Source organism: Hippocampus guttulatus, chromosome 8 (genome assembly GCF_054856545.1).
Source record: "Hippocampus guttulatus isolate MCC_2025c chromosome 8, RoL_Hgut_1.0, whole genome shotgun sequence".
Classification (NCBI taxonomy): domain Eukaryota; kingdom Metazoa; phylum Chordata; class Actinopteri; order Syngnathiformes; family Syngnathidae; genus Hippocampus; species Hippocampus guttulatus.
Genome location: NC_141268.1, coordinates 20,755,553 through 20,778,053, shown reverse-complemented (window position 1 = coordinate 20,778,053; position 22,501 = coordinate 20,755,553). Strand labels below are relative to the sequence as shown.

General features: G+C 42.5%; 4 protein-coding genes across 9 annotated transcripts in view; 1 reads left to right on the top strand and 3 right to left on the bottom strand.

Annotated features, from left to right (window-relative positions):
- Nucleotides 1-2,444: 2,444 nt before the first annotated feature.
- ccdc51 (coiled-coil domain containing 51) lies at nucleotides 2,445-8,398 on the bottom strand. Of its 4 annotated transcripts, XR_015101592.1 has the most exons (8): nucleotides 8,253-8,398; nucleotides 7,479-7,544; nucleotides 7,246-7,408; nucleotides 6,621-6,758; nucleotides 5,894-6,265; nucleotides 5,346-5,810; nucleotides 4,035-4,109; nucleotides 2,445-2,999 (listed from the first exon to the last, which is right to left on the bottom strand). XR_015101592.1 is itself a non-coding variant. In XM_086117527.1 (7 exons), exons 2-6 carry the CDS (start codon nucleotides 7,481-7,483, stop codon nucleotides 5,361-5,363), a joined length of 1,128 nt encoding a protein of 375 aa, XP_085973653.1. In that variant the 5' UTR covers nucleotides 7,484-7,544; nucleotides 8,253-8,398; the 3' UTR covers nucleotides 3,246-4,109; nucleotides 5,346-5,360. The 4 variants fall into 4 exon arrangements, 3 of the variants coding, with proteins under 3 accessions (XP_085973653.1, XP_085973651.1, XP_085973654.1); XM_086117527.1 differs by lacking the exon at nucleotides 2,445-2,999 and having other exon boundaries at nucleotides 3,246-4,109; XM_086117525.1 differs by lacking the exons at nucleotides 2,445-2,999; nucleotides 4,035-4,109 and having other exon boundaries at nucleotides 4,589-5,810.
- Nucleotides 8,399-8,416: 18 nt separating this feature from the next.
- Nucleotides 8,417-9,992, top strand: tma7 (translation machinery associated 7 homolog). The gene is made up of 4 exons (XM_086117524.1): nucleotides 8,417-8,542; nucleotides 8,807-8,862; nucleotides 9,011-9,098; nucleotides 9,627-9,992. The coding sequence occupies exons 1-4, from the start codon at nucleotides 8,527-8,529 to the stop codon at nucleotides 9,659-9,661; spliced, it is 195 nt and encodes a 64-aa protein (XP_085973650.1). The 5' UTR covers nucleotides 8,417-8,526; the 3' UTR covers nucleotides 9,662-9,992.
- A 209-nt stretch (nucleotides 9,993-10,201) lies between these two features.
- Nucleotides 10,202-17,191, bottom strand: dnase1l4.1 (deoxyribonuclease 1 like 4, tandem duplicate 1). Of its 2 annotated transcripts, none has more exons than XM_086117522.1 (10): nucleotides 17,030-17,191; nucleotides 13,435-13,572; nucleotides 12,824-12,912; nucleotides 12,656-12,742; nucleotides 12,474-12,586; nucleotides 12,297-12,409; nucleotides 11,849-12,006; nucleotides 11,496-11,592; nucleotides 11,249-11,324; nucleotides 10,202-10,953 (listed from the first exon to the last, which is right to left on the bottom strand). In XM_086117522.1, the coding sequence occupies exons 2-10, from the start codon at nucleotides 13,513-13,515 to the stop codon at nucleotides 10,763-10,765; spliced, it is 1,005 nt and encodes a 334-aa protein (XP_085973648.1). In that variant the 5' UTR covers nucleotides 13,516-13,572; nucleotides 17,030-17,191; the 3' UTR covers nucleotides 10,202-10,762. The 2 variants fall into 2 exon arrangements, with proteins under 2 accessions (XP_085973648.1, XP_085973649.1); XM_086117523.1 differs by having other exon boundaries at nucleotides 10,202-10,950.
- Nucleotides 17,192-18,040: 849 nt separating this feature from the next.
- The window catches only part of flnba (filamin B a), a 34,189-nt gene continuing 29,728 nt past the window's right edge, over nucleotides 18,041-22,501 (bottom strand). For both annotated transcript variants that reach the window (XM_086117024.1, XM_086117025.1), the window contains 5 exons: nucleotides 22,335-22,467; nucleotides 22,096-22,269; nucleotides 20,650-20,868; nucleotides 19,702-19,923; nucleotides 18,041-19,424 (listed from right to left, as the gene is read on the bottom strand). In XM_086117024.1, coding sequence (XP_085973150.1) covers nucleotides 19,237-19,424; nucleotides 19,702-19,923; nucleotides 20,650-20,868; nucleotides 22,096-22,269; nucleotides 22,335-22,467 — 936 coding nt within the window. In that variant the 3' untranslated portion in view covers nucleotides 18,041-19,236. The remainder of the gene's footprint in view (nucleotides 19,425-19,701; nucleotides 19,924-20,649; nucleotides 20,869-22,095; nucleotides 22,270-22,334; nucleotides 22,468-22,501) is intronic.

Genomic DNA, 22,501 nt, shown 5'->3' with positions numbered 1-22,501 from the left:
GTAAAGATATAGACGGCTACATTATTACATTAGCTGGCTAGCCGCTTGTGACTCATCATCAAAAGAGAGTGTCTATGATTTGCGTGTTTTGTTTGAATGGTTTTACCGAGTACTCTCAGCTGTAGCTCGTATTTATAATAATAATAATAAGTACGGTAAGTGTATACGGAGTGGTCAGTCGCAACAAGGAAGACTTTTCGCTTTGGATGCCTCGACTAGCCCATTTGTTTACTCGCCTCGGGGTTGACGTCAACCTTGTTGAATGATTGCGTTCAAAGCAAAGCAAGATATTTGGCCAATATTTGACCTTGTAATAGAACGTTCTGTCACAGTTCTCTCAAATTTTAATGTTTCACAATCACCTATCCGTCCAAATCCCGAGGGCAAGTTCCTCTTTTAAGTCCAGGCGGAAATGCCTAATCGACTGTGAAACGGTCACGTTGACAACAAAATGGTTGTGTTGGTTTTTACGGCCACTGTGTCCTTGAGATATTTTTGTGGGTTAACTCTTGACAGATATGAATCGAGTGCTGAATTTGAATTTTCAAATAAAACTTTTAAACAAGTTAGACTCCTGGAAGTGGAAATGTTTTTTTTTTTGTTGTTGTTGATTTTTTTTGTGGGGCTATACATGACAGACATGCTTGCCAAATTGTGTTTCAGAGGAAACTGGCTTCAGGTGCTGCATTAAAAAAAAAAAATCTCTTGGACCAATTCGTCATTGTACGACCCCTATATAATTTATGGCGTGGGTCCAAGAGATACTGTATTTTGGTGGGTCTTCTCATGGTAGACACGCCTACCAAGTGATACTGATTTCTCGAGCTGAATTTCCCCAAAATATCTAAAACAAGTTCCACAGCAAAACGGCCCTAAAATAGCTCCTCTCTTATGATTATTTCCCGGTATTTGAAGTCCTTGGTTCTAGAAAGATTCTAATCAGATTAGAACAAAAAGTCGAACCCTCACCCATTAAATACCTCCACACCCCAATGTCGCTGCTTCCTACGGTGGGGATTAAGATGTTACATAAATAATCCTTTTATAAAAGGATCATTGTGACTGGCTGGAAATGATGACATCATTGTCGACTGCCGCCACACGTTCGGCGTGCACAGCGACCGATTTCACATTGTTTTTCTTCATTTCCTGTTGGTCCTTTTGCCATTTTCCCATGGCGCCTCGCGACGTGTCGCAATTTTTACTGTCGCTTTTGCAAGATTCCAGCTGATAGTTGGCAGTTAATTATTAAGGAGTCGTCGTCTTGTGTTCTTCCACCGAAGGACCGCACTCGTTTGCGGCATGGGCTTGATGAAATTATATTACTGCTCGTAAATTACAACATATGATAAAAATCATATCAATCAAAATTCCCAACCAGCTTCTGGTCGTGCCTTCTACAAGCTGGAATCTGAACTTGCAGACTTGAACCCTTTCAGGGACGGTGGTTACGAGAGTGGACACGTTATCGTGTCATCAGGTAACAGGGTGCACGAGAGGGTTAAGGCGTGATTTTTTTTTGGGTGGGCCGACTCCATGATAGACATGGCGACCAAATTTCAAGTTGCTGAGTTGAACTGAATTTGGTGGCTGAATTTTCTCAACGCCTTCCCCAAGAGGCTTGTTCATCTTTCGGTTGGTGTTAGCCGAGGCACAGTAAATACTTGTGGGAGTGAGATTGAGCCAGCTCTCTCTCCGTGGCTTACGTAAGTAAGCCTTGTGTGAAAGTTGCTGTGAAGTGAGGTGACAAATGAGAAAGAGGAGGCTTATTTGGGCATTCTTGAGGGTCAAAGGTACAGTATGTCGGCATCCCACCTGTCGTCACTCTTGATCCTCTCCAAACACGGCAGTCAACAATTGTTGCTAAGGGAACTTGGCTTTCAAGTGGAACCATTTTGTCAGAAACATCCGCAGACGTAACGTTTCTGTGTCATGTTCCACTGAGCTGCTTTCCCTCGGAACGATTGGACGCCGCCCCGCGGGCTCTTCCTCCAGATGTCTTTTGACATTCGAGTCTGAAATATGCAGCATGAAATCCGAGCGCGGCGGTTTTCCGAGGACGTTGACTCCCCAGTGAAAGCGCTTCACCTCAATGTATAGCGACATGCAAACACCCAAGCTCCGAGCACTTCATTTTACGCCTGTTACGGCATATGTCATGAATAGCCTGCGAGTGACTGGCGACCTGCCTACAGATCTCTCAATGTGCCCTGGGATTGAAAAAATCAATTGATTCTCTTTATGTTCCATGTCATTGACAATCCATAGTTTGCCATTTGAAATTGACATGTCAATTAGGGATGAGCGAGTACCAATACCAGATATCGGTATATGATACTGGCCGTATTTTACATTTTAAATATGAAAAGAACAACGGATATTGGTACTCGGTACCACCGAGTACCCAAAGAGTGCATACTTGTACTGGTATCGGTCTGAAAAAAAAAAAGTGGTATCGAACATCCCAAATATCAATTCACTATTTGTCTGTTCAGTGCAGTTAGTTTGTGCCCTGCGGTTGACTGGCAACCACTCACAGGTTTCTCTCCATCTACTCTGTGACTTACTGGCAAACAACTCCTTGTTTTTATACTCTATTTGCCTTATTGACTGCCAATCAATCCATAGGTTGTCTATATATACTGTAAATCCCGTTGACGTTCCTTTTGACTGCGCGGCAACCGATCTCCAGCTTGCCCGCATGTGTGCGCTGTGAAAGTGGACAGTTGGCCTCTAGACAAAAAATCTGTAGGTGATAATTCAAGTTGACGTGGACAAATTAGGCAGACACCGCTGTGTAAACTCTCTCCCAGCCCATTCAAATCCATGACGGACCAATGCGATGTCATTGCGCCCAACAAAATGTCCTCCACCCCTTAATTTGTATAGCTCTGCTCACACTGTCACACACGCATGCATGCACACACACACACGCACGCACGCGCGCACACACACACACAAACGTGTCTAGACATACTCACATCTTTGATCCTATGACCCTGTGTCAGCAAGGAGGAAAGAAACACAAATCCCTTACTCATTTGAACTCGTTGACCTCCGTACTTGAAACGCATTGCGTGTCACTTTTCCTTCCCTTTTCCATCGGCTTTTTCTTTTCTTTTTTTTTCATTGGTATTCTACTTGATGAATATGTATACAGTTCTCATCTGTTTGCTTAAAAAAAACCACGCGAATTCATAACAGATGGAATTATATGGTAAAATGAGTTTTATTTTTTGGAGGGCAAATGTTTTTGTATTTAAAGTGGCTTTAAAGTAGACAGACACAAAGAGAAAGGTATTGTTAACCCTGCCAAATTTCTATGATTAAAGGAAAAGAAATGCCAACGGCTGAGGCGTCAAAATAGTGAAAAGTCAACCCGTTCCCTCCCCTCTCAATCACGATGGGCAGATCCGCCAAATGCGCTGAAACCACACCCCACTCAACTGTTAATCAAATCCCTCTACGATGACCTAGAAAAATATATATCCTGCCACTTCTTCACGGACTTTCTCCACGGCGTGACAACGAGGCGCTCTAAGCAGCCAGGTCAGCGGAATATCTGAAACATTTTAATCTGACATTGTCTATTCAGTCCATTATTTGCCAAAATGTAATGTATTTATCTTCATCCGTTTTACATAAAAATGCCCACCGGCAGCTTTGGTTGACAGCAAGGCAGCGGTTGGACAAAGTGCAAAGCAGCAGATTATTTACAAACTCAATTGAAGTCATAACAATGAACATGCCTAAGGGGAGGAATGGGGGTGGGGGGGTCGTGCACGCCATCACGTGTTCGCATTCCCTAAACATATAGGAGAAACTTTTCCACAGGAACAATGTCACCCACCACAGAGCGCCATTCAAGAATTTGTGTGGTCGTAAAAAAATAAAAAAAACACGACCTTCAGGGAATGATAGGGGCCATAAACAATGGGCTACAGCTTTTATTGACATCGTGTGACTATTGTTTTTTTCACACACACGCAGTGACCCGGATTGCACGATCATTTGATGATGTGTTGTCCTCTTACCTCCTCAAAAACGTCCTTCCTTCTATCTTTGGTGTGGTTCATCCGATTTGCGGTGCAGGGTGATGACGTCGTCACCTGTAAACAGCAGAAGGGGGGGGGGGGAAATTGAATTGAGTTTATTAAAGGTTCATGCCCAGCAGGAAACACTAAATTAGGGCAAGAATGTACGAAGTTAACGATAAAACTGTATGAAAAGGAAAGCATACCGGAAAAAGTCCATCACAAAAAACAAGGCGTTGCATTTGTGTATGTATATGTGTTGAATTAATTTAATGAATTATTTTGTAAGTTTCATGTTTTGAAATGTTTCAAGTGGCTTGTCAGCACGTCGCAAGGCCTCGTATGGCGATTAAATGCAAAATGGATATAATTTAAAATACGAACATAAAATACTCACTCAAACATAATGTCCGGAGCAGAAAAAAATCGTTTAAAATATATACCAAACAAAAAAAAAGGAACATCCCTATTTTCTTATGTATTCGTGAAATTGTATTATTTATAGGGTGAAATTACAGTATATATTAATAGTGAACATGGATAACCTACCGATATATATTTATGACTGAAAATTTATTATTAAATAATACATACCTACCGAGAGAAAAAAAAAGTACCAAAACATAACAGTACAAAGTTAATAATGACTCAATTTCCCTCACATAAAGTCAAATTCATTATAAGCTGGTTACGTGAAAAGAAAATAAAAATACATGCTTATAGGTCGACAATATGTACTCAAACATAAAAAAAAGTAATACTAAGCCATTATATCAACCCATAATTCATTATTTAAAAAAATGTTATACTGTACTTACCTATGATAAGAAATAGACAAAATATACTATACATTATATCATTACATCCAAACATAAATGGCGTTCCACATGCTTGCGTATTACGCCCACATGAGCCTCTTAGATTGAGCGTCGAATGATGATTGTGCTAAGAAAAGACTCGGCAGCTGCTGCGGAGGATTTACCAGCGCACGTCCGCACACGTACAAAAATAAATATACATTACTTCAAATATACCTGAAGGCAACATAGCAATGACAGTGAAATATTTGAATTCACCTCGAAGTGTCATTTATGAAGTTCAAGTCAACAGGAAATGTTTTCAAGGAGACACTGTTGGATAAATTGGACTTTTTAATATGCTATATACAAATAGCCATTGGCGTCATTGCCTTCTCAGCCATTCATTGTGAAATTAATCAACTAAGTCTGTTTATTTAATTAAAAAAAAAGTCTGCAGGTGAACCATGATAATCAGTTACATTTTCTCATTTTCTTAACGATGCCCTCTCACATCAAGTTTCTCTGTCTAAGCTCCTCCTCTCAGCAGCGTGTACACGGCGGTGACGGTGAGCACGGCGGCCGTGTACGCAAAGGCAGCATTGTACAGCGTGCTGCGACCAATCCGCTCCCCCAGCGTCCTCTGGGTGTCCTCCGCAGACCCAGGCGTCCAATCGGAACCCCGCCGGTGCCCGCTTTCCAGGAGCTTCCTTACGTGGGAGAGCTCGCCACGGACCCCGCCCAGGCTTTGCCGTAGCTCCGACACTTGGGGTAAAAGGGAGTCCAGGATTGGCGAGCGGTCAGCAGGGGGAGGACTGCTCCCCTCTGTGACGGCGGCCCCCCGGAGGGAGACCCTCAGGCTGTCGATGAGGGCCCCCAGCTCATCCTGCTGCAAGCGATGGTTGCCGGCTTGGACTTTGAGGGCTTCCTGCAGGCTTTCCGGACCCTTCTGGGCCTCCAGCAACAGACTCTTGAGCTCCTACAAAACACACACATGCAGACACGCATAGATCATGAAAACTATATATGTGCAAGCCGAGCCCTTTTTGGGCGCGTCCTCACCTGTAGGCGCACGCGATTTACGTATGTGGAGCCCATGACGCCGATAAGGGCGCCCAGCACCGACCCGATGAGCGACCAGTTCTTGGTGCGCTCAGCCCGCGTCCGCTCCTTCTCGTGACTCTCGCGCACGGCGGCCGAGAAGGAGGCGAAGGTCTCTCGCTCGGCTGCCTCAGCGTGCCCGTGCGCCGCGCGCAGACGCCGCTCGTCCCGCAGCAGTTGGTGCTCCAAGGTGGCCAGCTCCAGGTAGGCGGCCTCCTCCCGGGACACGCGCTCCAAGCGGGCCCGCGCCTCCTTCAGCCGAACGTGCACCGCCTCAAGGCTGGCGTGGGCCTCGCGTACCAGCCCCCTCGACGCCATGAACGCCGCTTCTGCCTGCAACATCACCCAGGACGGATTGGCCAAGTCATCGCCTTGCAAAATGTACAAATTAGAAGGGGTGTAGATCAAGGAAAAAACCCCAAGAGTCTTAGTTGAAAGTTTAAATTTGGAAAAAACTGTGAATTTTTGGAATGAGAAAAATAATGACCTTGAATGACATGAAGCTTTGGAATATGTTGACATTGGAATAGTGTGATTCAATGAATGAATGTAGAAAAAGGAATCGACTGTAGAATATTTTTAGTGAAAAATGAGTATTATTTTTGTCAAAGATTTTTTTTGGTAATGTGTAAACATTTTAAATATTGACACGGTTATATTGACTGGCAACCAACGCATATCTACTGACCTCTGTGACTTTGGTCTGCGCTTGGCGGACCTCGTTGAGGCCGACAAACTCCTCGTACTTCCCCCACCAGCTGTTCATGGTGGCGGTGGCCATCAGAGCAGACTGCCGGCCCCACTGTTGCCCTAAGCGACCGGCATGCTGAACAAAACAAATATATTTTTTTATTTTAGTTATGATTAGAATTATTAGTATGACTATTATTATTCATGACTTGTTTTGGCACTCATAGCAATTTAAAAACAGATTACAGTGGTACCTTGACTTTCAAGCTTGATGACCAAATCCATTTTCAAACCCACTGAGGCCATTAATTCACACACACCCCCACGCACCCCCCCAAAAAAAGAAACACAACTTTATTGTTGTGTTAATGAAACAAAAATAAGACTGAATCTAACAATTAAATAATTGCTTTGTATGATTTTTTTATTTTTTACTAATCAGTTTATTTTCCATCACCTAATACCTTTCTTCAAATCAGGAGATTATTTCAAATTGACAGAGCAGAAAGTTCACAAACATAAATCGAATATTGGTCCATCACATCCGTTGGAAAACCGGCCCAAATATTGATCATTGCTTTCCAAGTAAAAGCAGATGTCAGGTTCTGAAGGATTTGACTTACCTGTAAGGCAGAGAGTGCTCGCTCCTTCAGGCCATCGGGACCGGCCAAGCGAGGGCCGCTGGGTTGTCTATGGGTACAGTAGGTCCGGACCACACACACCCGGACCGGCAGGGGCCCAAGCAGGAAGAGGCGGGACCAACAACCCGAGCCATGAAGTCTGTACCTGGCCCATTAGCATCAATGAATTGACTGAATATTGCATTGTATTGTTGCATCATTTAATTAGAAAGTACCTCATCAAGAAGTGCACTATGCACAGAATCAGAGCTGCAATTTGTCCACAGCTGAAGAGATACCACCTGTAAATAATTGTTTAATTAAGGAATTTAGATTTGGACAACCATTTTACATCATGAGGAGCATCCGAACAAAATGCATTGACTCATTTAGGTTTTTTTTTTCTTGGCAACGTTTCCTTGCTTCCTTCACTCAGAGAGTACATTTGTATTCTTGTGTCCATACATCCTTCTTTTACTTGAACCTTTTCTTTTTCCTTGATTTACACCATCTCTGCTTCCTTTCTTCAGATCCACTTTTAAACCAATTTTTCTGCTTGCCACCTTTCCTTCTTTAATTTCTTCAAAACGACCTTTTGCAACTTGTTTCCTACTTTCAACTTTTCGGTCTTCTTTCTTTCACTGCCTCTTAGAATTTCTTTTTTCCCTTCTGGACTCAAATGACGTAAATAAAATTTGACACTATTCTTTGTATTATTTATGTTCATTGAAGAAGCGCATGCCTACTTTTACTCCACCCAGAATGCTATTCAATTACTGTTTAAAAACTTCTGGTTGGATGCACTCTACATTTCTTTGCCTATTACTTGAGAAAATATCAGCAATGACAAGAGTCTCATTTATCCTTTCTTCTACTCGCCGGCAAACGGCCGCTTATGTCCTCTACCCATTTCCAATGGTAGCAACCTAGCATTTAGCATCGTGTCTGTATTTTGCTTTGTCATAACATATATGTATATAAAAATATACAGTCTAAACAAAAACACATACCTGTATTCTTGTGTGTTTCCGATACAAACATGTCACTGGGATGCTATTTTTGGCGTCCCGAATATGTCATTCCAATGTGAAAAGAGAGCTAATATGACAACAACGAGTGAGTTTTGATCCGGCAAATAACGCTGCTTCTATTTCCGGGTTCAAAGTTTTCCTGTCTTGGGGGTCTTTACGGCGCGGCTTCTTCGCGACTGGATTGCAGGCAGCACAACAGTATCATCCAAGCACACTACCCTTTTCCTCTTTTTGTTCTTATTAACGCCAAAAGATGTCTGGCAGGGAAGGTGAGACGTAGTTGTATATGTCTGAAAACGCGCGGTATCATATATTAGTATATAAATATCACTGTTGCGTGACTATGTTTGGATTAGCTGGTTAGCTGTTGCTAAAGAGAGCAGCGCTAATAATGTAGATGGAGAAAAAATATATATATTTTTTTTAATTGTATATTCTAAGTCATGGTATTCATTTATTGAAGTAATGTTCATACCTCAGTCAACTGCATGCACAAATGTGTTTCCCGTTGACAATAACACATTTACTTTCAGGAGGCAAAAAGAAACCACTGAAGTCTGCCAAAAAACAGACCAAGGAAATGGATGACGTAGGTTTCATTAACACATGACATTATATTGCATTTGTTATTTCGCAAATGCCAATGCACGCATCAGTTTCATTTGGTTAATTGGTACAGTCAAGCTGCACTTATTCATTCCCTTGATATTTTAAAAGTGTGCTAAATGTGTGTGCAGGATGACATTGCCTTCAAGCAGAAGCAGAAGGAGGAGCAGAAGGCCATGGAGGCCTTGAAGGTCAAAGCTTCTGGCAAAGGACCTCTAGGTATTAGCAGAAGTGCATTGCTTAACATGTAGATCTTGCCAGTGCAACAGGGTTGCACTGGCTTGTTGACATTACCCCTACTGCTCTGGAATGATGGTTAGAGGTTGAGATTGATTACTTGACGATCATTTTTTGGGTTTAACAAGAGGTGCGGGGGTGGGCCGACAGAACGGCAGGGTTAAAAAGTTTTCTTCTTGACAGCAGCGTGCGTCTCTGTGACATCAGCCAATAGGAGAGGGGTTGGTGGCATGTTTTTAGAGCGTTAACAGCAAGAGCCCAATCAGGAGGAAAAGCATTCTTGCAACTTCCTGGTAGGCTGCTAAGCATCCACTTCGAAATATGGGCAAGATATTGGAGTGTTTGGGGAATTGTCATTTCCTTTCTTAAAAGAGGCAGAGTTTAGGTAGTGACGTCAATTAACATTTTTCGGCTACTCGTGGCAGGGCTCGGCCTCTATCTCCACCAATAGCTTCCTTACTGTGCTTTGTAGCTTTCCTCATGCACCGCCTTGTCTTTTTTCTCCATCAGCTGGCACCGGCATCAAGAAGTCGGGCAAAAAGTGAAGCCTGCCGATAATTCCCTGCTCGGATTACCGTGACTGCAGCGTGCCTGGTTTGTTTTGCTCCGTTTTGAAGTGTCCCCCCCATGACGGTTCCCAGGCAGTGTTAACTGGAGTCAGTGTACAGCTTGTAACGGCAGGTTTCACACCGTGATATTTTCTTGTCATAAACACCTGTCGTCAAACACTGTCCAGCCATTTTCAAATAAAATGTTGGTTGCTGTCAAAATTACGTACTTAAAATACAAGAATATAATCAAAAATGTGTTTGATTTTTTTTTTGAAGACCTTTTATTGTAAAGGAGGGAGAGACTAATAAAATTCTTTGAAATCACCTCCACTTTGCTCTGTCTCTTATGTAGTATATGATTGAAATCGGAAAGAGCACATTTGACAATAAAGTTGTACTTGACTTGACCTCATGGGCTGTGATTACCAAGTACCTAGAGGGGGCAGAATATCACAAAAAAGATGTAGATTGTGTGATATGCAGGATATCTTCACTGCCCCCAGCCACACACACACAAAGCACAGCTTCAAAGAATGTTTTTCAAATCTATATTTTTTTTCATACTCATCCCCAAAATATTTCATGGATCATCTACAGATTGAATATGTGTTCCATTTTGCACAGAGATCCCAACGTCCCAAAAATATATCTACACTACTGTGTATATGTAATAAATGCATAGATATTGAACAGCTGCATGATGTTTTGATACAGTAGGATGCACATAGCAATTCAGCTGGCAAAAGAAAAAACATGTCTCATATGCTTTAAAAGGGAGTGCGGAATTACACAAGGGTCTATATTCGTACCATTATAGTAGTAATATAAAAATATTAAAAACTTGCAGAAAAAAAACAATCGGTCATGAAATGTCCCCATAAAGTGGATTTATCTGAGGTAAAAGTGTTAATGCTTTGTTTAACTACTCAACTGGTGGAAGTGATTGTACTTAGCTGTAACTGACTCAGAGGTCTCATGTTCAGCAGAATGGCATTGAAATGTACTATTGTCACCCTCACCTTGCGGACTTCCAGATTTGACTCGTAAACGAGTCTGTTAGCCTCAGCCCGAAACATCGAACAAGGTGTTGTGATCTCATAGCATTTTGCAGCTCGAGGTTGGCTGCTGGCGTGGCAGGTATTGCAGCAGTTGTTGTTCTTCATCCCCTTGCCTCATCTTGGCCAGTTTCATCTGCAAGATCTGGATCTCCAGCTTGAGTTTCTCGCGCTCCAATTGCAGGTTTCCTCGTTGCAACTCCAGCAGTTCACTATCCAAATGTGGCCCTGCTGAGGTAGAGTTAAACAAATTGAGGGGTCGTGGAGTTCCACAAGGGTCTATACTCAAACCATTATCTTTGTCACTCCAATACAATCTAATAACAGTTCTTGAAAATTCCGAGCAACTCAAACATCTCGGATGATGCAGATGATGCACATTTCAACAGGAGAACATGCCAACTCCACGCAGGAAAGCCTTAGCTGAGATAAAAAACCCTGAACCTTAAAACAGTCAGGCAATCAGCTAACAACTTGTTCACTGTGCTGATGTTGACGTGTTGTGACAAAAAAAGACAGCACTTGCCTTCATTTTCTTGTCGTGGCGTGGTGAGAGACCTCAGCTCAACTTCCACTGGATAATGGTCGCTCACCTGCAGCGCCTGCAAAACAAACACAAGTTGTTTGCGTTGATTTTGGCCTTCTGACATCTCAATCTCAGTTGTGATGGGAAAACACACCGAGAGTTTTTAATACATGTGTTAAAGAGAAAGGGGAGGAATGATTGCACAGGAAATCTTGGGTGACGAGCTACATGCTGCTTCACCACGCACCTGCTCATTGCTGAGGCCGAATGCTTTCTGGAAGTTGAAGGGTTTGGCAGAATTTGGCACCACGGCGTGGAGCATGTCATCTCCGTAGACCACGATCCTGGAACGGGCCAGTCCGTTTAAAAAGGTTTTTAGCTGCTACCGTTTGTTAGCAGTTGTCTACTTTGATCCTTCCAGAGTTGGGTTACTCGAGTCACCATGACTGGAACTTGAGAAAGGCTCAAGTCATCAGTTTTAGGACCGCTTGGCATAAGTCATGAAAGACTTAGCTTGACTCGGTTGCGGTCTGAGTGACCTGAAGGTTCACGTTTGAGACTTGCGCGTAGAGTTTCTGACTTTCAACCTCGGCATCCCACCTGTCATATGTATTGGTGTTTCCCATGCTGGCCGTGGTGTCGACGTCATCTCCAATCAGCCAGTGAAAGTTTTTATCGCTGCGGATGCGGATGCGCTGCATCTCGCGCTCGGAGACGTACGCGCCGTCCGCGTTGAAGTCGCCCAAGATCATCACGTTCTATTGTGGGGGATGTAGTTAGGAGGAAATGTTGACAACTCAAACTATTCATAGCTTGTGGGGGCAAGGGAGGGGGGTCATCTATCTAGCGTGTCTTTTTGAGCATGGCTTCTTGAGATTTTTTATGGAGGGTTTATTCAAGACACATATGCTTTTCATGTTGCTCAGTAAAAATGGCTTTGGGGCCTGAAAAACCGGGCCCCAAAGATAGACGTGTCGACCAAATTTGCATGATACTCAGTCGAACTGGCTTCACGAGCTGAATTCGCAAACACCGAAACTATCCTCACATCAGTTTGCCACTTCATCTTGACATGCTCAAAGACGTCAAAGAGCTCGTCCAGCTCCGTCTCCGAGTCCTCCGGTTTGGTGTGGACGGGGATCATCACCAAGTCCTTCAACACTGCCATGAAAACACACGTGAACACCGGACGCGCACACGTCGTTGCGAAGCCGACTCCCCGCACCTGTTTGGTGACTTCGGAATCTCAGGATGTAAGGGTCCCTGGCGAAGACATCGCCGCTATCCGTCACCTGGTCGTCAAATTGATACGAGCCCACCAGGTCCACCAAGTCGTCCCTACGCGTGCCAGAAAAGAAATTCGTCATCGAGTCCATTGTGTCTTTCAGATGACGTCCTCCTCGTCACCTGTAGAGGAACATAAACTGCTCCTTGTAGCGGGATCGTCCCAGCCGAGTGCTGATCTTCAGAGTGTAGTGATGAGGCACGTTGGACCTACATGTACGAGCACACACATTTATATTCATTTTTATTTATTTATTTTGGTCCTTTGTTCAATTAGGACAGTGGACGTACGTGTTGAGCGCATCCAGGAGGGTTTGGACCGACGTGCCGCTGATGTCCACCACCTCCAGGATCACGATGATGTCATAGCGACGGATAATCTTGGGGTCAATTGATAAAAGATAGGTTGAAATATATTGTCGTCAAATAAAATGTTGGATTTTATTTGTACATTTCAGTGAGAACCCCCCCCCCCCCAGATATTTTGTTTAATTTTCAAATATTTTCTTTAAAAAAATACAACAACGTAATGTAATGGAATAATCTGCTGGTTTTTTTCGCTTAAAAATAATGTGAATTGTTAGTTATTTTTATTCATCAAATAATTAAGTGGATATTTTCACATTTTAATTCAATAAAAATGTGATTTTGTTTTATTTCAAATACGTAGGTATTTTTTGCTTTACATTCTTAAAAACATTTTTTTTCAAATCTTTTCAGGAATGATTTAATTTAGAACTTAACTTTGCATTATTGCTTTTGTTCAAATAATCAGATGTAGTTTTTAAAAATGTAATTTGATCGAAAAATCCAATATTTATTTTTCAAATAACCAATGGTCCTTTTATATTCTTCTGTACCGCTTATCCTTACTTTAGACGTTTAAAAAAAATGTGTGTTACCTGCACCAGGATCTGTAGGACCTCCGGGTCGGACACTTTGCTTCGCCCAAACTTCTGGATGTTGAAAGACGCTATTTTCATGGCGGCTGCTGCTTAAAAAACAGCCGAAGAAGGAGATAAAGATGGAGATGGACCTGTCTGAACACGCAAGAGGCATGTCACACACCACCGTATTTACACAAAACCAACACTTTACATCCAACTATGCAACGCTGCGGGTTGCGGCTGAAAGCTGACAACACTTTGGAAAGGAAATCCAGCGGTCTTTTGTTACACCCCCGCGCGCGCGCGCGTGTGTGCACATGTGTGTGTGTCCTTTGTGGAGTCCCATTTTCAAGGGCAGCTGCGCTTTTTATGATCTGTGGAGCAGACCAAAGTCAATGGAAAGGCTTTCATGCAACCCAGATGTGAAGCAGCTGTTAGAGAGCAGGAACATTCGTCGAGGGTTTCACAATTCGACAGCGGCGATTCTTAAAGTTTTACACCGATGGGGAAAATACTTCAATCTCCAAGTTTCAACAGTGTGACTGACATGAACTTTTAGTAATACCGTAGGCGCCAAGTGTTCATCAAAAGTGAGACAGATGTTTTATCTCTATAAAGTACATTTGTTATTATTTTAAGCCATTGTAACATTCTCCCCAATCGGAACATTAACAATGGGTTTAAATTGTAAATTTCCCCAGTGTGGGACAAATAAAGGACATCTTAAATGTACGCTGAAAAAAAATCTGAGAGTCCATTCATGTAGATGACTTCCAAAACGAGAGCGGCACGGGAGTAAGAGTCATTCTGAACGGGAGCAGGATGGAACAGGGGTGAAAATCCACTTCAGTGTCACCCTCTAATGTACAGCTAGCAAGGAAATAAGAATTCCCTTCCCCAAGATGAGAGCATCGATCGGGTAAAATGAAGGCACAGGTGTGTGTGTTGAACAAACATCCCAAACTTGTCCAACAACTTTGAAACAAACATGCTGCTGCGGCTGTTGACATATATCCTTCATTTTCATAAAGTGTCTTGTGTTGAAGGGGAAGTCGGCGCCAACATTTTCTTCTCAAGAATACGTGGAATGAGTCTCCAATCAAAGATCAGCTTCGAAACAAACAGGAGAGCCGCTATTGGTCGTTACCTGAGCCCGAAGAAACCGTGATGTCATTTTCAGTCGACAGCAAAATGGCCGCCCCCTCAGATAAACAAAAAACGGGTGCAATGTGCTGCTTAATATGAATCAGGATGCCGCGTTCAGATTCATGAAGGCACAACTTTATTGAGACGAACATTTTGGGGTTGACTTCCCCTTTAAGAGGTCGTCTTTTCATTTTATCATAGGTTCGCGCTACGCTTTTGTTTGGGTCCAAAGCACGCTCATTAAGAACAGCGCCGGAGGGAAGGAGCGCACACTTCAAATCCACACGCCGACGCTCGCGATGGCATCGAGTCAAAAATGTTTTGCATTTGTTGATTGATGGCAATTGGCGGTTCCCTTCCCATTACCAGAAGCTCATTCCTTTTGTTGGAAAACCGAAACCATTTTCTCCAACGTATATCAGTTCTTTTCTTCTTTTTTTAATTGTATTTTTTTTCTCAATACTCTGACTTTACCACTATAAGAATAATATTTAGTCATTAGACGAATTTCCAAATTACCAGTAATGAGAACTCATATTCTTTTTCTGCTGGCAATTTTTTTTTTTTACTTTTGTACAACTTTTTTTTTTTTTTTTTTTTTGCTCTTGATGACTGACAGCCCCAATTAGAGGTTGGAGTCGTGTGACGACACATCCGCCGGCAGCCGGCCAACACCACAGACGCTGCCGGAGGCGTTTCAACGTCACCTTGTCATTATTGTGATGTTAAATGTGATGAAAAGAGCTGCGGCTGTTGTGAAAGCACTGTCAACGAAAATATGGATTGCAATGCTGAGGTTGTCCAAAAGGGAAGGAAGATGAGGTTAAAAAAAAAGGAAAACATGCAACATTGTTAACACCTGACTTGTATCCGGAATCCTGAAGTTCCACATTCTTAGAATACAACAGAACTACTCCAAATCAAAACCTCAGCAACGATCGATTCGATTGCTGGGTGGTCTCTCCTTTTTGCCTTGAAGAGTCGGCTCATTTTCAGATTGTCGAGAATAAAGACGGAATCTTAAAAGATTAAAAAAAAAGGTGTAAGAAAGATAGCAGTAGATTTGAGAATATTTAAGGAAAAAAACGATATCGGTTTATTTTTCAGAGGAAAAAAGTTGTATGTTTTTCGTAATAGCAATTTTTTTTTTTGGAAAATCTATTTTAAGGATAAATTACAATCTGAACAAAACATGTAATTCAGTGTGTTTTACTGTACACCCACGCATACAAATCTGCCCAGACAAGTTCTGCGGTTTTTATCTCAACGGTTTTAATCAACGGTATGGAACAGGACCACTTAACCCCCCCCCCCCTCTCCAAAACAAAAACCTTCACAACAAATGCATAAACGAAACCAAGACATTTTTTTGATCTACGGAATGGGTAGATTGTTGTCACATGTATGACATAAGACTTGACTTGCCAGAAAGTCTTCTATTAGATTGACCGTCAAAAAGGTCACCTGTTACTGATTGTCCATGTCAAACATTTGAAAGCCTCTAATAAGCTGCAATATGAAGAACATCAAAGTTGTCTCCTGTAAGGCACGGCCTCTACTTGCCAGAGATCATTCTACTATTAAACTGACCGTAAGGCATCACCTGTTGCTTATTATCACCACAACCCTTTCGAACTGTTGCAGGTGAACGATACAGCGGATTGTTGTCATGTATAGGACACAGCTTTTTTTTTTTCATCTGAAGTTACCATAAAATGTTACCTGTAGCTTATTTTCATCAGACATTTGTTGCCTCTACATCAGTGTTTCCTCAACCTTTATTGAACTAAGTCAAATATTTCACATTAAAAAAAAAAAGATCTTACGGCACACCACCTAGCAAAGCGATTTACAAAAACGTGGACGCACAAGTTAATTTTGTACCTTCTGCCATCTGGTGGAAGAACATTTAATTGATATATAGATGGATAAAGAAAAACATTTTTGGGGGATAAACTATTTTTTCATCCGAATAACTGATTTGATAAAATTTTGGCACGCCTGATGTTCTCTCGCAGCACGCTAATGTTCCACGGCACACTGGTTGAGAAATACAGGAGATTGTTGATGCATTTAGGTCACAGCTGGCCAGAATTAAATTTTCAATTAGGCTGACAAGTGACAGTCAAGTGTCACCTGTGGACTATTGTCTACAAATTACATTTAAAAACACGGTAGACTGCTGTCACATGTAGGATGATGCCAGTGATTTCCAGAACGTTTTTCCAGTTGACCCTTAAAAAGTCACCTGTTGCTAACTGTCCAGTCATTCGAAGCTTCTACAAAGATAAAAATGCGATACGGGAGATTGCTGTCACAAGTAAGACTCAGCCAGACCAGAACTCACAAAGCTTTGGCTTGAAAACAACAGTGGTGTTCCTTTGCCTGACTCGGAGCATCGGTGAAATATTTGAAGCCTGTCAGATGTTGGTGAGCAAGTACGAACAGCAAGTAGTTTGCCCACCTTCAGGAAGTGGAGAAAAGTAGTGGAAGAGGATGAGCGTCCACTTGACGATCTGCGCGCCGCCTCCTTCGCCAGGGAGTCAGTGAGGAGACGCTTCAACAAGATCACCGGTGCCAAGCGACACACACTTGACAAAAAGGGAGAGCGACGGCCCTGTCATTGGTCGGAAGTAGACCGGTGGGTGGAACGACGTAGTTGAGGAAGAGAGAATGCGTGTGTGTGTGTGTGTGTGTGTGTGGGGGGGGGGGGGGGGGGATTTGTCAGGCGACGGGGGTGGGTGAGAGACAAGTTGCATGTGACAACAGTGCCACGCCGACGGGAAGTGGTTAACCCGCCAAGATGTTTTGTCTGTGCGATCTCATCTTTGAATCCACGCACACACGCGCGTACACGTAAAGACATTTTTTTCTTCCCCCAGTAAATGTCAACTTTAAACCATGATTACCTGAAAAAAAAATCTGAGTTGGTTTTTTTTGGGAAATAGTCATATTTTTGGAGAGAAATTATGAGTTTGTTGGATATAGATTTTTTTGTGGTTATTGTACGCTTTCAATTGTAAAAAAATAAAAGAATTAAATTTCCCTTTTCCTTTTTTTGTTTGACTGTAGTTTTGGGGTGAAAACAAATATATCCTTGTGAGGTTACTTCCTTGAAAAAGAAATTAACCATTGAAGTGGGTAAAATGCAAAGAAATTATCGGTAAGGGGAAATGCATACAAATTAAGGGGGCAATTTTTTCATGCCAATCTTTAAAAAAAAATATTAAAAAATGCAACTTTATATTAGCAAAATCTGCTAAACATCCAACTTTTTTTTGTCAAAAATACATTAGCCTTGCCTCGTCATTCAACCCCCAATTACGACCCCCCAAAAAATTATACATATACCCAAAAATTATACATACACTATCTATCTATATATATATATATATATATATAGAGAGAGAGAGATTAAAAATAAAGGATTTTGGCTAAAACGTACTGTATGTAAAAAAAAAAACACCACCACTCATTAATTCCAGTTCATTTTAATGATCGAAATGTACAGTCTTGGCAATGTGCCGGGGACACATCAGAAGCCAACATTCAAATGCAACTAAGGTGAGATGTGAACCCAATGCCACCACATTACAGAAAATAACAATCGGAGACGACAGCTTGCACGAGTGCAAGATTGTGGAGAAAAATCAAAACATCAGTAGTGGCGTAAGAGTGCCGCCAGCAATACAAAAGCTCACAGCCCATCTTACGCTGGCCCTTGCTGGACTGGAGTGTGGCGACAGACACTACTCATTTTCCACTTCCAAGTTTGAAAGGTTTTGGCAGTATCTTGAGCTCTGTGCACGACCAGATTTCAGATGCTACTTCAGAAAAAAAACACTCAACAAGTAGTTCCAGTTGTTTATAAACCTTTTAGCAACATTTTCAAAAGTTTTAAGCAAGATTTTTTAGCACTTTTTAAAATGAGAAACTCAAGTGTTTCAACTATAGTCAACTGCAACATTTTTCGTTGGTGTCAATAGCAATACGAAATTCTACACATTTAACACAAAGTTGGTTGTAATGTTCTTTATTTAAAATGCATGACTGTTAGTTCACAGCAGGGGTGTCCAAAATGGTAAAAATATTTACCGGTACTTGCTTTTATTCAATCTTAAAACTCAGTGAGGGGGAATGGGAAAATTTAAACAGCTGAGAGAAAAAAAAAATCAAGATTTTCCTATTTAGAGGTACATTGGTGCCTGATTCCACCACCCCTCCAAAAAATTGTAATGCACTTCAAAGAAAAACGCGCTCTTTAATATTGTACTTAAACATAGTAAAGCATAAATAGAATGTAGAGAATCAAACAATTCCTTGCGACTCATGTCATGAAGACACAAAAGATGACCTTCACAACTACTGTAAGTGACCCAGTAAACTGCAGTAGTAAGTCATTTCTCACAGCTAAAGAAAATATCTGAGTATTGTGATATTGTTTTGTCTACATGTTGCTCCACCATGTGTGTTCAAAGAGCTGTTCCTTCAAAAGTACCGCGCCATTGATGCTAGTTTTGTCAGGCCGTCTTAGGTGTTATTAGGTTGAACTTTTTAAGCATATCGGGCCGGTGGGGGAAAAACAAACAAAACAACAAAACCCACAAAATGAGCCACGGGCCGTTTGGCACCCCGCTTTGGACACCCCCCGCTTTGTATGAGCCGGCGGTATCACGGCACCGTGACGTGGAAGGGCGAGCCGGGGATGTGATCCTCGCCCCACTTGACCACCAGCATGTAGTCACCGCGCTCGCGCAGCACGTAGCTGACGTTGTAGTGCAGGTCACCCAGGTGCTTGATCAGGACCTCCTCGCAGGGAACCTGCGGGCCGTGAACACCCACCACCAGCATGTTCTTACCTGCGGGAAATAACAAACATTTCTCATTCAATCCTGGCTGGTCACACTCGTTAAAGCGGCACATTTTTCCATTGTCTTGTGGCGTATTAATCTGAGGCTGCAAAGCACAGGTGGTGATTGGTGGAGAACCAGGAAGTTAGAAAATATCAAACGAAAGCGGGCCGATTCAAGGCGACTATCGTGTACAATGTCTTGCCAAAAAGCAACAGGTCATTTATGATATGAAGAAGATTGTTTTTCAAAGGCTGTCACATTTTTGGAGGGCAGCAGGACTCACCGGCTTGGCTGCAGTCCACGGAGAAGCTGCTCTTCTGGCCCATGTAAGCCTTGCTGAGGCCCAGGCCTCGGCTCAGCACCTTGCTGGCGTCTGAGACTGCCGAGACGCAGTTGACGCTCTGCAGAGAGCCGCCGCTGCTGCTGACCACCGACGCTTCCGCGGAGGGTCCAAGGGTCAGCGAGGACGACATGCTGCTATTGGTCACGTTTACCAAAGGAGGACCTGAAAGAGGACGCCCGTGCGCTCATGTCAAATCAGAGTAAGGGCGGAAGCGCAAGGTTTTCGTCACGTGTGGACAATGAATTTGCATATAAAAGATTCAAATGAAGGTAGTTTGGACTCATTCACGGCCAGTGACGTGGAATAATTTATGACTGGTTTGGCAGTGAATGACAGAAAGAGAAGATGGAGACAAAAGAGAAAATAGTTGGAAGAAGGCAAGAGACAAAACGAAAGAAAGGAGAAAACTAAAAAGACTTGAGGTAAACAGAAGAAAAAAAAAATGACACAACCAGACAAGGACAAAAGACAGAATACCAAAGACAAGGGTGGAGGAGGAAAAATAAAGACAGACGAATACAAGAAGACAGAGTGAGATGACGGAAGAGCAACAGCAAAAGACAACGAGGCCAAGAGGGACGGCAAAAGGCAGAAAATTGAAAAGAAATTGGCGGACACAAGACATTAGGGGGGGAAAAAAAAAACAAGACAGATAATGAACGGAAGATGACGAGACCAGGTGAAAGCAATAAGACAAACCTTACAAAGAAGACAGAAAAGGGATGAAACAAGACAAGGACAGAAAACGCCCAATCTAGGACAACAACAAAAGATGGAAAATCAAAGACGAGAAGATGGAAGCAAAAAAGAAGACGGGGATGATGAGATGGCTGAATAAGAGCAACGACGGAAGGCGGCGTCAGAAGAGGAGCCAAAGCGCGTGCCGACCCGTGACTTTGGCGACGAAGGGGCTGCCGGCGATGTGGTACGGTCCGCCGTACTTGACGGCGACGATGTAGCTGCCGGGCGCCATGGGCGTGTAGAGCACCTTGTAGCCGCCGGCCACCTCCAGGCACTCCATCTGAACCTTGGATGGGCCCTCCACCGTCACGGCCACCGCGCCCTGCCCCGCCGCCGCGCTGTCGATGATGAACTCCGACTGGACGCCTGCCGCCGGGATGCACGCATAGTCAAAACGCCAGCAAAACAAATCATGGCCGCCACGTTTCGCCTCCGACGCCAGCTGAGCTCCCTCAAACGGTATGCAAGAACACTGGAGCGACTTGGGCTGGTCACGAGCATTTTTGAGTCGGGCTTGCGACCGGCTGCGGACTTTCAGAGCTCATTTGCACAAAAGGCAGCGGCAGCTACCACTTCACCAACCCTGCTCCCAAAATATATAAATATATTCTAGAAATGACAAGAGACTGGAAAAAAAAAATGAAACGTTCAATTTAGAAACACTAACCTAATCCACCCCAAAAGCTTTGATCCAGAAAAATGAAACTTTTTATCCAATTTTTTTTTCTTACTGGTCACTCCAAAACCTTTTCGCAATACTTTTCCATAATAATACAACTTTTTAGCCATATCTAGAAAAAAAACATTTTTCTTTAACTTTCTTTATTTTTACAATTATCTCTTGGGGGAAAAAAATTCTTGAAAAAAATGAAGCAAAAGTAAAAAGATCCAGAAAAAATGTATCTGGCTAATGCAACTTTGTATTCAGGTATCTTAACGGTCTGTGAAACTTTTTGACTTTCTACTGAAAGAAAATATACGTTTTATCTAAAAAAAAAAATATCAATTTTACTTTTAACGTTACGGCTCTATCCATCCATTATTTAAACTGTTTATCCTATCTCTTTAAAAAAATCCAGAAAAATACAACTTATTATATTGAACTTTCGAATGATCTCTTGAAAAAAGTTTTTTTTTCTGACTTAAAAAATACAACTTTGTATCTAAAAAAGTAAACTTTTTAACCCACCCCAAATAACTAATTTCATCCAGAAAAGTAAAACATATACTATTTTTTTGTTATGATCTCTTTTAAAAAGTTTTAGCTACAAAACAATTTACAGCTGCAATTGATTAAAAAACAGTTTTGAAAAAAAAATTCTCCTTCTAAAAATCCTAACTAAACAAAACAAAAATGCCCAAATTCTTGGGAAAAATCAAACTATTGCAAAAATAACATGCTATAATTTGTCTTTTATATTGTAGAGTGTGTCTGATTGTCTCTTAGTGATCTTCAAAACATTTTTTGGAAATCTCTCAAAAAATACATCTATCTAGAAAAGTCATATCATTTCTTGGCAAAGCTTGACTTGATTTTTCATGAAGACACAGATTTTTGTTCTCGTAAAATGTCAAATGGAAGATGGAAATTGCCTGTGGTGCCTCTCTCCAGTCCGGCACCGTACGCTGAGACCAGTCCCGCCTGCCCGGACTGTTCGGGCGACCCGACCATGACGCTGAAGGAAGTGACGCGGCCCTGAGGGCCAAACTTGACGTCCACCGTGTGGAGGCCTTGCTCCCGGGGGATGAAGCGGATCGAGTATTTGTCTGGGACAAAGGGCAGGTCGGGTTATTGTTCGGCGCGTGCCTCGCACTCTCACATCCACACGTACCTTTTTCCAGGTGTTTGACGGCACACTCCTCCTGAGATCCAGACGGGCTGGTGACCTTGGCCTCGGGTTTTCCTTTGGCTCCTTCCATTGACACGTCGAAGGACGTCGGCTGATTCACCTTCAGACCTGACTTCTGCAAACGCACGCGTGATATATATTTTGGCTCT